The sequence below is a fragment of the Clavelina lepadiformis genome, chromosome 2 (assembly GCF_947623445.1).
Source record: "Clavelina lepadiformis chromosome 2, kaClaLepa1.1, whole genome shotgun sequence".
NCBI lineage: Eukaryota > Metazoa > Chordata > Ascidiacea > Aplousobranchia > Clavelinidae > Clavelina > Clavelina lepadiformis.
The window spans coordinates 20,536,102-20,550,665 of NC_135241.1; the positions used below are offsets into that span (position 1 = coordinate 20,536,102).

General features: G+C 34.3%; 1 protein-coding gene across 3 annotated transcripts; it reads right to left on the minus strand.

Moving 5' to 3' along the window:
- Positions 1 to 1,027: 1,027 nt before the first annotated feature.
- LOC143446080 (uncharacterized) lies at positions 1,028 to 11,138 on the minus strand. Of its 3 annotated transcripts, none has more exons than XM_076945563.1 (11): positions 9,820 to 11,138; positions 8,155 to 8,266; positions 7,091 to 8,061; positions 6,946 to 7,013; positions 6,728 to 6,821; positions 5,814 to 5,953; positions 4,946 to 5,010; positions 4,420 to 4,488; positions 4,234 to 4,346; positions 2,634 to 2,760; positions 1,028 to 2,104 (listed from the first exon to the last, which is right to left on the minus strand). In XM_076945563.1, exons 1-11 carry the CDS (start codon positions 9,943 to 9,945, stop codon positions 2,073 to 2,075), a joined length of 1,917 nt encoding a protein of 638 aa, XP_076801678.1. In that variant the 5' UTR covers positions 9,946 to 11,138; the 3' UTR covers positions 1,028 to 2,072. The 3 variants fall into 3 exon arrangements, with proteins under 3 accessions (XP_076801678.1, XP_076801675.1, XP_076801677.1); XM_076945560.1 differs by having other exon boundaries at positions 2,629 to 2,760; XM_076945562.1 differs by having other exon boundaries at positions 2,613 to 2,760.
- Positions 11,139 to 14,564: the final 3,426 nt, after the last annotated feature.

Here is a 14,564-nt window from a genome sequence, read left to right on the forward strand (position 1 = left end):
AAACTGTTGTAAGTATTTACAATGCTTCTCTTTGTATTAGGCCTAAATCGTTTTTCAGAAACCGGAATCAATTCAGGATATCTGACACTTAAGCTCAGCGGACCAGCAACTTTATTGCGACGTTGCTGGTGTTCTCTGTTAACTTTAAAGCTGCGCTAATCCAAAAGCGATCCATAAACTCATGTTTGCTTAGCATAGCAGACATAGCTGTAAAACCTAGCCTAATACGGGAAATTTTTCATCTTCGGTTAAACGCCCAATTCAAATGAACGAAGAACAAATTCGTCATTTATTGCTGGGAATTCCCCTGGTATGACCCACAGCTTCCAGCTGTTGGATAAACATAAGTGTTTAAAGTTCATGTTTAAATTTCTAATTACTAAAATCTAGAGGTTAAAACAATAGTGTTATTCTACCGACAAATATTTTAACTGCAGATACAATGACAAGTTTATTTTTGGTACGAATACCAGCCGTCGTCAGAGCAAGTTGGGGGTGTGTCCATCTGGCACAAACCTGTTGACACGAACCTGAACTCAAGTTAAACTACACTAAAACCACTCCTTATTCAGACAAATTCGAGTGTACTTACATTAACTTGAAGTAGCCAATATTCTAATTATAGCAGTAAAAGTCTATTGTAATGTTCGAATTACTAAAATTTGTTTAGGTAGCATGTAATGTATTAACTGCCAAGCTTTGTAAGCCTCTCTCTACAAGATCTCTTTTCTGATATGCTGCTGACATCTCGTTTACAGTGTCTTCTGCGTGGTACAATAAAATTTTTCTACATAAATTTCTCCCGTTTTATATAACCATCTCGTTTATCCCGTATTAAACGTCGCAAATCAAGTATTCAGCTTGAACAAATCGCTTTAAAGAAATTCGGAACACTGTTTAAGTTCTGGTATTTCATATATGGTTCAAACTTATTGCTAACTACTAACTTACACTTTAAAAAAATCAATGTGTCGATAAGGTTACGAATTACATGAACTTTTTAAACCTAAAAAGGTTTCAGACCATGTAACCCGAATGATTGTTAAGCATGTTATCATTTCGATATAAACGAAACGCGAGCAATAAAAAGTAAGTTTATAACGACCTTTAGCATTCTCGGTCGGTATCAAGCAAAAAGGTAAAAATGACAATACAAAAACGAGACAGAACGATACATTTCACGACAGAACCCATGACAACTTTAACAAAGACATGTTTTGAAATAAGTTGCTCTAATCAGTCTAATGGTACAACTTAATTAACGCAGAGGCTGACAAAAGCTTATAAAAAGTTGATGTGTAGCACCTAGGTCCTGAGTAAAACGAAATAATCCCACAACACAAAGATAGCGACGGAATAATTAAGATTCTATATTCTAAGATGATATCTATATTTTACAAAACTCTGTGTTTGGGTTGAAAGTAGTATTGACTAAAATTGAAAACATTTGGAAAAAAGGTCAAATGACGGAGTTAGGATTATACCGGCGTTGAGATTACAACAAGGACTTTACGGAACGACTTACACAAACTCTGATACCACCAAGTGACAATAATAAAGTCGCAAGCTATCCGTTAAAAAGCGCTAAAGACAACGAATCCATAAGAATAATTTCGGGCCAAGATTCTCACAGAGTTATATTGTATTAGAGCTATTAAAATAGAACAGTTTGTTATTAATTTATACAAGATAAATATTGTGACAACAACTCCACCCTAACCTTTCGATAGCAGACCAGCTGCGCGTTAACATTAACACTATGCAGTCTACAATTGATGAATTACAGAAATTTAGACTGTATTTTAAAAACACAGTAACTTCGAATTCTGTGGCCAACAGCTGTCATTCTTCAGTATAAAATCAGGTAACGAAAAACGTTAAAGAAGACAGCAGTAAGATAAATCAAAACTATTTTAGTGAAACAGGAAAAAGGAGAATGTTACTTTCGCTTTGGAATTATAAAGTTCCAATCAAAAGGCTTTTTTGAGTTTTTTGAAGTTTTTCTCCCCGCTTTTTGTTTCAATGCTGTCGTAAAAGTTTCCTGCTCTAGACCTGATGAAAAAGCTTCTTGTTTAACGTTTGAAGAATTTCTTCTGGACATTTTCTATTGAAAAATTGTAAAATGAAATTTTAAAAGACTCTAAAATATTTCACAATTATTTATGTTAGTAAATTTAGTTTGTACATGTCGTCACTGCATATGTGAGATCATAAGCATGTAATTCTCTGCTGGTGGATTATTATTGCTTAAAAAGTTAACAATTACTCTTTTTTTAAACTAACTAAGGCAATATGAAACATCAGTTAACATAGATGGCTTATTGAAATATAATGCTGTTGCAGCAGTTGACTAGGTAGTCATTATACAAATCAACAACAGATTGCAGAGAATTATTAATAGTGACTTGGAGAGATAATAATCCAGAGACAATAATGTTGCATTGATAATAACTTACAACTTGCTTAAGCTTTAACTGTAAATTATGGAATTAGCTTTAAATAAATACTAATGCCATACATTACATATATAGCAGGCTGCCAGATAAACTATGTACAGTATTATATGTTCGTAAACACTACATACACATAAAACACTACAACGAAAAACTTGCTTTTAAAATACTGTACTTTGCCTTTCTTTTTCTTTCCACTTTTGGATTGAGGAGGTAGCTCTTGACTTTCTTCTTCATTATTGAAGTCTTCAGGAGATTGCACTGTTTCTGCTGATCTGTTGTTGCTCTCAAGCTCTACTTCCTTTACCTGTTGTTAAGGTTCATTTGGATAGCATTACGATAAAGCCTCCATAACAAATACTATGAATTTATTATTAAGCTGACGGTTTTAGGATCACATTTCACTGCTTCATTTCACTGCTTTTCACATCACTGCTTCAAGCTACGTGGGAAAAGCTCACGCTAAAGCACCCAGAAAGAAAGGTTTTATGTTTAGTTGAATGTTCTTGGCGTTTTGTAAAAAAAAACATGCAAATTTTACAGAAATTAGTTTTATTAGTGTTTTCATAACTGCTAGTGCTCTAAAATTGGAAGATGTGCAATTGTCATGGAAGCGTTGGTTACTAGATTAAGCAAATGCAACTTACAGTGATGCAAGAAGCTACATGGAACACCTGTTTTTTGGGTTGTACGTTTTCTCTTTGAGAAAATTCTCGGTAAAACTAAATCATTGATCCAGATAAATAACCCATGTAACACTAACTTGAGAAAGCAACAAAAACCTAGAAATTAAACAACCTGTGCTTTTGAAAAAAAATAAATGCACATATCGCATGCATATGCAAAGAAACATAATACAAAGCAAACTGCTTCAGTATTTGTTAATGGGCTCCTTGAAAACTAATCTACCACTACCATAGCATTTAAAACATGTTATACCTTCAAAGAGTTATAAATTTCAAACAGTGTTGTAAAACCCCGGCTTTTTAAGAAAAAAAAACTAGATTGTTTTCACCTCCTATTAGTCTTTTAACAAGTCACCATAATATAAGGTGCTACAAATGAAACCAACAAAGTAATTCCACAAGGACCACAATATTATCTTATATAAGACACAGTAATGACACAAAAAGGACAAAAATATCCTTCAGCATGAAATAGATAATAACAAACCCATAAATCAAACCAACCCCTTTCATTTGTATTTTTATAATTTAACCTGTTTGCAGCTTGATAACAGAATCAAAATTACAAAGAATGATAACAAATTTATTCATGTACGGAGTACGGTATTAACTAATGCAGTATGATAGTACTTAATGTAACATAAAATAGCTTTTGCTGAGAACAAGTAAAGTTGTCCATTTAAGACTTCAACAAGGCATATAAGCTTCAACAGGGTAGAGGTAGCTTACAGGTTATGAATCAGGTAAATTTGAGTTTTAACAAAAAAGTTTAGGCTTCAGTTCAAAAGTTTCTATTTCTCGTTTGCAGTTGGAAATTTTGTTCTGTAGTTATTTTATGAAAGTCGGAAGTGCATACACATATTTTTAACTATAAAATAAAATGCACTTAAAACAACCTGAGTTTTTAAAAAACAAAACCCACACAATAGGGATAAACCGGAAAATACCCAGGTAGATACTTACCACAACCCACAACCTTGGTTTCAAACTGGGTCAAACATTTGTTATGAAGCTCATTAAAGAGCAATAAAAACATGTTTTTAAGTCAAGTCTATTTTGGATCATTTAATATTCTAAAAACATATCTCTCTTACCCTTGCACAGTGCTCATTAGTTTCGCAATGGTCAAGTGTAGAAGCTTCATCAAAGAAGAAGTCGCAACATATATCGCAGTAAAATCCCGCCACAGGGATAATGTACTTCTGATCTGAAAGCAAGCATATTAATAAACAAAAATTGCAACTAACGTTTAAATGTGATAAAGCACATAATATTTTCACCTTTTGCATGTTTTTTTGAAGAATCAAATGAAGTTGTATCTTCTTCCACTTCTTCCTGATATTGGTTTTCTGTGGATTGTGAAAAAAACACTTTGCAATCACGAACACTGCACAACAAGTTAAAAATGCAAGTAGACGACGAGTAGAGCCCAACCAACATAACGGTAGACTGAACAAATCAGCTTATATCAGTTTTTTCCATGTTATTATGTACCAGCAATTTTCAAAGATATTTATTAACAACTTATCAGCAATATTTTCTGCCACCTAAAAAGCTGCTTTGCTTACACGCAGGCAATGGCTGTGTTACTCCAGTAACTTACTAACAATGCAATCACTGTAATAGAAAAGTTTTTATAAAAGCATGAAGCACCAAAAAGATTTTTATATTCGCTTAACCTTCGATTTATGTTGATCTCTATAATTCATAAGGTTTTTAATGCAGTGAACAAAAATATCAGTTTATCTGCAAAAAATTGGCTATGTTGATCAGGCCTTAGTCATGAGTATAGATAAATGACAATACCTGTTGTTTTGTTTGTGTGTTCGGCTTGATTTTCTTCACCTTCCTCAGGAAATGGATCTGGAGATCTGCGCAAATAATATGCTAACAGAAAAGTGTCCAGTGTAATACATGGACAGATTAACTGAAAAACGTTTCCTAAAAAAATCTCAAGATAATTTAGCCATATATACATTGCAAAGTTCAAAAAATTATGTAACATGTTTGAAATTTGTTAACCCTTGATGTTATTTAGTGGTGAGTCTGGGTAAAATGACATGTTGACCATCCTTGGGAGTGAGAAAATACTACTCACATTACCAGAGAAGTTGAGATACTGGGATATGGTCCAAAGTAGGGACGGATAACTTGAGACTGAGTGCGGACATATGCTACTAAGATGCACAGACAGTGTTAGCAAATTTCACCTGGTACTAGTAACGCTAAAAGATGCAACTTTTAATATGTTTTTGAAATTAATCATTGATCTTAATTTTCAACTAGTATTCAGTAATGAATGTAGCGACTGGTCACATTAGCTTGATGAATTATTATTAGTCACAGTTACCTAACATTTGGGAGCACAAAAGCAATGGACATAGTAGTTCTTAAACCGAACGATCAATTCACTGGGAATCAATTACATGTAAAAATTTCAGAACCGGAAAAAAGTGGTCCCAAAAAAACGGTGATCTTGTTATTGGGATAGCTGTGAACTGAGATTCAACTGTATCGAATCGAATATCGAAACTTAAGCAAAGCAATGAGAGCGTTGTAGGTCAATCATGTATGCTTAATTGTAGGAGAGCAAATAGCAATGTCTTAAGCAGTATTAGAGTCTAGGCATCACTGTTCACTAAACACATTTTGTCATGCATGTATTCCAACTTACTCTTCCATTTTTATAGAAGCGTGCTTTACATTGGCTTTTTCTTTGTGTTCTGCAGACTTCATATGTTGAATTAGTTGTCTTGGTCGTCGAAACCAAACATCACAGACTAAACAATGGGGACGGTGCAGAAGCTTCTTGGCCTAAAATTCGAGTAAGTATTTCAGTGATACGGCTTTGATTGATTTACAAACAAATCTGAACTAAAATAAATTGTTTACATAAAGATAAACTATGTTATATAGAGCAGTGTATCTTCAAAATCTCGATATCCATACCAATTTGTATCATATTTATATATACAGTAGAATTCACCTATATCGACACCTCAAAGGGATGAAGAAAAAGTGTTGATATAGGGGAAGTATCGATAAAGACGAATCAATACAAATTGTTCCTAAATTCCGGTTTTAGTTCAATTTTAAGGGCCTGGTAAGGGGTAAATGTGTACTCTAATCAGCACTGCCGCTTAATTAACATGTTTTCGTGTACACTACGGCAAAGAAAACAAACAAGGTCGTGAAAAATAATAGTAGTTGTATTTACATGTAATACGCACGCAGACGGTACTGATGCGGAGCAATATGGCGTTACTACATTAAGGTGACAAAGTGACATCATAATTGCGTCAAATACGACATCCTAAACCGTCATACGATAATGTCATAAAGTCGTAAGTGGGATTACAGCCCGGAGTGAAAAGAGCTACAACTGTCACTATAAACAAACAAAATGCTCTGGGAGATCAAGTAAGGTGTCGATATAGCCGAAGTCAATATAGGCAAATTTTACTGTATAATAAATTCATTCAATCATTACTTATTACTCATTCAGTTTTCCTTTGTAGTATAGAGTAGTGTGCAAAAAAATTGCAGTTAAGCTATTAAGTTAAGTCAATCAAGATATTCTTTTATGACCTTGTGTTCTTCGTCACGATAATGTACTTTTTTCTCTTCGAACACCAGTTTTTCACACGCTGTACAAAACCATGAACTAGTTTTGTATGGGGCCCTTCAAAGCCAAATAAAATAACTTTAACTAATGCTAACACCTGAAATTTTGAAATGTAAATTCTATGAAAAGGCAAATCAAAACTCGGTGGGTAGGTTGTAAAATGCATGCAAGTAATACTTACCTTGAAGAAGAAATTTCAGTTTTAACAATGGTAAGATTTTCAACATTTATTTTATCTTCAGAAAAGTGCTGCAATAAAACACAACATGACAATATATACAGGATCATCTTTATATGACTAACTGTACATACAATCAAATACTCACAGTTGTAATGAGTAAATTATCCTCCTCTATACTGCCATCACGTTTTTCAACATGCCTCAAACAAGAAGCTGCCTCTTTGTCTGATGTAGGTTGGCTTTCCACAGGACACTTGGACGTGGTGTCATCTTCAGAGATGGTGAGATCGACGAAGAGGTTTCTTGATGACGAAGAGGGGTGAGGTACAGCATCATTAGAAAATTTCGCACTTTTGTTTAGTTTTCCCGATTCACTGTCAGATGATATTATGAACGCACTGTCACCTTTACTAAATTTTCTCTTTTTGTTAAACAAGTCGGAATCAGCGTCATAACTTGCAACAGATTCTTTTGCAGTGTTATTGATATCAGAATCTGTAATTAATTTCGGCCGTTTCTCTTTCAAAAATGATGAATTTTCAAGAAAATCGTCATCAATTATTTCCTGTTCAACCTGATGATCCTTTTCAGTCAGTGTAGAGTTTTGAACAAATTTGGAAGGATCTTCGAGAAAACTTTTCTTGTTTTCTTGGGAAGCGACAGGTTGATTTATTGCAATTACTTCGCGAGTGTCCTGGACAACAACATCAGCATTGCTTGGGGTATCAGTTTCTGAGTCTGATTTCTGTCCTTTCATTTGTAATAAATAGTTGGCTAGTTGAGATAAATCTTTTGTGTCCTCCTGTTTATCAGGTTCACTGTAAGATGGATCCTTTGAGAAGTAATCTTCCGCATCAATTTGATGTTGCTTGACATCAGTGCTTGCTTGCAACTTCCTTTTTCTCACGGATTTGCTCAATTTCTCCCGGTGTAGTCTGTAGGCCTCCTCCATGTCGTCATCATCAAACCCTCCTGCTTGTTTGTTGCTTCCAGTTTCACTGGTTGATTCTTGTTTATCGTTTAAATTGTTTTCAAGCAATTGATTTGGAAAATTTGAATCCTCACTGTGGTCAATACGAACAATTCTTGGCTGGAACTTTGCAGGAACATTTCGTTCTAGGTTCAAGAAGTGTAATTTAAAAGTTTACGAAGTTTACAAGTCATTAAGTGTAAGTGTTACAAACAAAATTGGACAGTTTTTACACTCACTTTGAGGTTTTTGTCTGTGCATGTGGTTTATTGGGGGCATCTGTAAGAGGAGTTGATTTCGTTTCTTTCCAAGCATAGGACTCAGGAGCAATGCATTAGGCCTCTTTGTACCCTGCAGTTATATACCACTACCAGTTATTTAACAATAATTACAAAGATAAATCATATACAGTAGTTATATTAGAAAATCACAATAACAGCAACATTAATGATACTATGTATAATATAAAATTTGTGTCTACACGTAGAAAAGCCTACACATGGATAATAATATAATTCTTCTTACACTCAATGTCTTAATGTCTAATTATTACTAAACCAGCAGTCACTTAAAGTTAATTAATAATCACGGGCTACATAATAATATTTTTATTGCAGTAAGTAGTACTACTGACACTGAAACACGGCGGAAAAGTATTTTCAAGGTCTGCAAGTTTATAGGCAATGGGGACAAGATGCATAGTCTATATTTACAAGGAACAATTGATGATACCAGGTGTGTAAATATTACAAATTAGGTATATTATAAAACAAATATGAAACAATTCAAATCAGCCTAAACTGTATACTTCTTTTGAATAACTGTTTACGATAACAATGTGTTGTTGACAAACTACTCTATAAGCAATAAACATCAAACACTACATGCAAGAGGCGGCCAACACTTACAGGCGGCTAACACTAAAACAGTAGCAGTCCTACTGCTATTGTTACTCAGTAAAAAGAGAGCAACTCCTGTAAGAGCTATTCAAAAACTAGCATGCTACTGCTATCACTACTCTGTCTGACTAGCTTGGATTAAAACTGAAAGGTATTGCCGGAAAACCCTACTTAAAGTTGTATAAAGTCTAAAGGGTCTTGTGAGAAACTCAAAGACTTATGCTGTTGCCTGGAAGCAGACAGTAATAAGCGTCATAACAGTTTCTTGTTTGGCTGAGTTTCAAGGCTGTTTGTTTCTCTTGAGATTTTCCATGCATAAAGAAAATATTTCGACTAAAAATAAGCATGGTTTCCTCAGCTTAACACTATAAAACTGCAAAGATTTTACTAACACTTGACTTACCAATTAACCGGTATGTTACAAACCATAGAGTTCATAATAGCGACAGAATGGGTAACTTTGTTGCCTGTAAGCCCCACTTTCTTGCATTAAAGTGATAAAAAAATAAATTATGCGACAAATTCTACCAAACCTCAATCCTTTTATAGATATACTGCTATTAACAAAACTTTGTATTAAAGGTCTATTGCCCAATATTAATTCATTAATGTAAATAGAGAGCCTAAAAAAGCAACAAACTTAAACTATTTGGTGGTAAATATATACATGATTGCATTGAAGACATCTTTAGTATGATTACAAGAATTTGCATATAGTTGCATTGTATGATCCACCACATGATTTTGTCGTAATAAATGCCAAGCAAAACCTAGATTGTGGAAAATCTTCAAAGGTCTTAAAAAATTGACATCGTTTGCATTTCATATTCAAAAAGGACTTTGATCTCAATGGTAGCTTTAAAAAGTATCATCCATGCTTATCACCATGTTTGGCAATTCTAATTAATTATGTAACTTGCAACTGCCCAGCTTTTACAGGTTACATTATTATATAAAATCTACAATATATCAAACACCTGTAAATAATTATATGAAAAGGCATACCAGAAATGGTGGACGATGCCCCAGATTTCCTATCTGATTTTGCATTGTCGGCACCCCAGGGAAAATTGATGAAGGTGTTGGCAAAAGACCATCTTGTTTGAAGCGATACCGAGGATGTGACATCATAGCTAAACCCAGTTAGTCCAAAGGCCTTTGCCTATAGGTTCTAGTAAAAGTATTTCTTCAAGTTCTAATTAAAAGCAGAAGTGGTGATGACAAGGTTTTCATTAACTTATTTCTGTTAACAGCACTTTTAAGTCAAAGCTTCTAGCAATTCAGATTTTTGCTTATTAAATTTTCTCACAATTCTAATATGATAATATATAACTTATCAAAACATGATCTTCTTGTTTTGCATCTAAGTACACTGAGTTTAAGTCAACCAGGTTATTTTAATTAGAAAAATGACAAAATGAATCTACCGTAATAAAGTTTTGAATAAAAGCAAGCAATTTTATGCTTGTTGTAGCATTTAAATCACTATGATATTATACATACAATAAAAATAAAAAAGTATTTTAAATTGTAGTACTTTAGACCGTGGCTAGCCGGTATAGGTAGTGGCTAAACCCTTACAATTCAACAATATACTGTATATCATGAAGAGAGAAATCTAAATGTTTTATGAATTAATAAATATGAGAATATATAACCTAGGCGAAATCATTGTGTTACAATAAAAGCCAGATTGGTTTTAATCATAATAATAACAAGTCGTGACACCGAAAATATAAACTAATATACTCAGAGGTCTTTCTATAATAAAACAACGACAACTGGTATATAAGTGCAAAACCACAGGATTGTATACTAAGCCTACATGCAATACAACTATAAAAACTCATGTGGTTAAAGTACAAAACATAGTATGGTATACAGCTTAACGGATACAAATAAATCACTAGAGTGCTAGACAGAGAGAAAAGCTTGTTTATCGAAACAGAATACTAAGGTGTCAGCACACAACAAATCTCTCTTCCTTTAAAAGTTTCAACCCTCGTTTCATGTTGGGCGTAAGGAAATTTTAGTCATTCCAAAGTTAAACCAACAGGAGGGACAAGAAAACGTGTATTTAAACAAATGCAGTGCGTGGAGACGGTGGAGGTTGTCCGAGATCTCGAGTGTGCAGGTGTGCAACGGCTAGCAAAGTGTGCACCTGTTCAATCTTTCTTCTTTTCATATCCAGGCTAATTCTTCTAATTTTAAATTGTAACTATAAATTTAACTATCCTAACGTAAGACCTTATGAAAACACCCTGTGGGCCCGATAAGGTTTTATCGATTCCCTATCGAAATGTGAAAGCAGGATGGTTTACCGAAAGTGCGGGTGCCATTGTTAAATGGTAACCTGCTGTTTTATGATGGCGCCCTGCTACTGCTTGCTGCATCAGTAACAGACAGGCTGCTGTTGGTAACCTGTTTGGAAGCAAATTAGTTTTTCAATAAAGTGAGCAGCTGACGAAGATAAGAATTTTTCTGAGAAAAATGTACATTGATTGTTAGAAAAAAATATTCTGTTGTACTGTTTATGTTAGCATATTTAAATACATCTATTCAAAAACTGCTTGTATGAGTGAGGATAGCGTAACTAATGTTCATGTCTTGATACTCTTGTTTTGCTATGTCCAGTTTTCCGCAGCAACCAATAACAGCAGGGCGCTATACGATCAATGATAGTTTGCTGTTCATTATATCATGAACATTCATTCAACATGTCATTTACTGAGCAATAAACAGCAAGGTGTTATTGGAAAACAACAGGCTGCTGTACAACAATAGCAGCCGTTCTTATGATAATGCCCCTACGGCCCTGCATCTTCACACTACTAATCAGCAACAGTACTTGACGCCACGAAGGCGCTACTCAAAAATAGTACGCTGCAATTGGTGACGTCACGAGAAAATTTTAACATGTTCTTAGTTCTTAGTTTGAAATTTGGCCTATCATTATGGGTAAATATTTCAAACTAGCCTTGCCCTTACGTCACGTTTCGATGATTCGAAATATCTTGCTAAATTTGCTTGGAAGTTCTTTCCTGCTACGATTATGGCTTTACTTTTTGTTTTATGCAAAGCATTATGGCCTCACGCTTTACTAGCCTTTGTACCACAAACACAAATTCTTATTTTACAATTAGGTCGCCAATTATTTAAGTGCGCAAAAACTTTTCTTGAAATTGATCTTGGGTGTGCAGCTGCCAAGAAATACAAAACGTGGTAGCACCAAGTGCTGGGTATCAAACAGGGAACACAAAAAACGCCACTTGCACACAACTAAATACCTCTCTACAAAGTATATAGCCTATTGCCTACACACAAGGCTAAATCTGTTTATGGTCAACGTGAGAAAGAATGCACTATGCATCATTCTTTTATTCTGAATCAATTTCGTGAAATGGTGTATTTGTGGCATATGTTTTATAAGGTGTTCATGACAGTTTATTACTTTATTTAAACCTTACAACAACGCCATCACAGCATATCGGCTTTCTTGACGTTGTCAAGAATCAAGATGTTTACAAAGCTGATGCACGCGAAATGCCTCGATTTTACAGGTTTCATCATAAACCTACAATAAACTTACAATAAAACTATAAAGCTGTTTGGTACATCAGAAATGTTGAAGCCTACAATGAGTTGGCCAACTTTCAAAATTTTCAGTTAGGCTACCCCCTTACACCAGACTAGTGCGCTATTTACCTCATCATATACCTAGCAGGGTTGGGGTAATCGTAATTGGTAATCTATTGTCAATCGTTAACATTTTATTGATAATAATCAAATTTTATTCAAATAAAGTCAGGATTCACCTTTAATATAATTAATCGGTTGATTATTCCATTGTTAAGCACCAAAGGCTTGGAGACCGATTGAATATTCGATTTTGGTGGTACCAAAGTGAAAACTAGTCGATATAGGCCTATTCGTAATAAATTAACTGTTAATTCAAATTGTAATCGATTTTCTTGTATGCTTGTGTTGACGGAATGACTTATGCTTCACGAGTTGAAATGCTAAACTTTTTAGTTTGAGTTTTATCTCACCGTATGTCTGTAATTAGTGCTGGCCGAGAAGGAAACGTAGCCTTCATGGAAGTCAAGTCAAGCGGAGTTTATCGACACAGATACGTCATCTATTAACTAGAGATGTTGCAGTTTGATTAACGTTCTAGAAATCACTTAAGCTTTAAAAAGTGTATGAAAGTAATGGATTTAATCGTCAAAAACAAACAGTGTAACTTATTCGAATTAATTAACCAAAATCTTAAAAAATCGAATATTGTCCGAGATAATAATTCTATTTATTCTTCACAATAGTTTAAAGACGCCCATTACAAAACGAATAAAACCATTCACCTTAACCTTTACTCGATTAGGCTACCTTTTCGATTACTTGGCAGACGTAATCGTCTCAACCCTGATACGTAGCCTAAGCTACGTGACCTAAATTAAAAATCTTTTTTTTTGTTATTTTGATATCCAAGAAAAGGCTAAACAGCCATATTTCCAACTTAAATCGCTTCACCCGGTACATTTTACTTCATCGTTGTTTTTAAAATTACAATTCAATTGTGACCATCGCCTACAATACCGTACCGGGATTTCAGGTGCATAACCAGTTACAAGGCTACCTTGAATCTCATGTGGTGATGCCAAAAAAACAAACATGTTTGTTTCGGTTAGACTTGGACAACTAGATTTTTTTAAACTTTTTGCAATTAAATTGGAAGTGGAATTATTACGTAGGCTACTAACCTGTTACTAATTAGATTAGAACTAAAACTAAGAATTTGATAAAACTAGAAATTGAACAAGAATTAGATTTATCACTAGGGTAATTCAAAGCGAAATTTGTTTCAAAAAGTCAATTTTTCTTTGCTTACTTTTCTGCAAATTGTTTTAACATGCCGTGTTCTTCACTTTCCTAGAAAGACATTCAGAACAAGGCTATAGTATATTGGTTCTACATTGACACAGGCACTTTGGCATGAGCCTATACCATTTTGATTTTGATCATTTTGTTCCATGAGGGAGCTTCTTGTTTCACTTACGAAAAAACTCCGCTGGACAACAAAATCAAAAATTAGATCAGAATTAGAATTACCGATATTTTGCTCGAATTCATTGAATTTGACAACTAAAATTATCTATAGTTGTCCAAGTCTGGCTTCGGTACGATTACTTACGAATGCGTTAACATGCAGCAATCATATTCAGTGTGCAGACAAAATTGTGTGTCATCGCAGCGCAAGCTGTCGCAAATGACGTTGTTCGTGCAAACCGCATTCAGTGTATAGGCATCTTTATATGAGTGGCTTTAGCCAGTAGCTGCCATATGTAGTCGCTAGTTGTTAATTCACATTGTTAATTGGAGGCAAATCTACTATTTGTTTGAAAACATTGAGATAAAAACATTATGTAGACCTATAAGCAAGGAATGCCATGCTGAACTCTATAAAGTTTGCTGTGGAAAGAAAAAAAATCAAAAATTAAAATAATCTGGAGAGGAGCGCATTTGCGTGGGCGGATGGATTACCAAAAATTTAGCTAATGTTTTTAGTCGCTAAGAGAAGTAGCCAACAAGCGACACCTAGCCTAGCGGTAGCAGTACGCTTATAAATTTCCCTAGCACTACTTTCAACAAAGGATACTTTTTGTAGCTTCTTAAATTTGCAAAAAAAATGAAACAAGATATGAATGAAAGCAAGCGTTAAAACTTGACAATGATTGCATGATAAAGTCAAA

Coding starts and splice junctions, on each gene's coding strand:
- LOC143446080 (XM_076945560.1), bottom strand. CDS start 9,945: ATGATGTCACATCCTCGGTATCGCTTCAAACAAGATGGTCTTTTGCCA. Junction 8,267..9,819: donor GGCATCGTCCACCATTTCTG/GTATGCCTTTTC, acceptor ATATAACTGCAG/GGTACAAAGAGGCCTAATGC. Junction 8,062..8,154: donor GCACAGACAAAAACCTCAAA/GTGAGTGTAAAA, acceptor TCTTGAACCTAG/AACGAAATGTTCCTGCAAAG.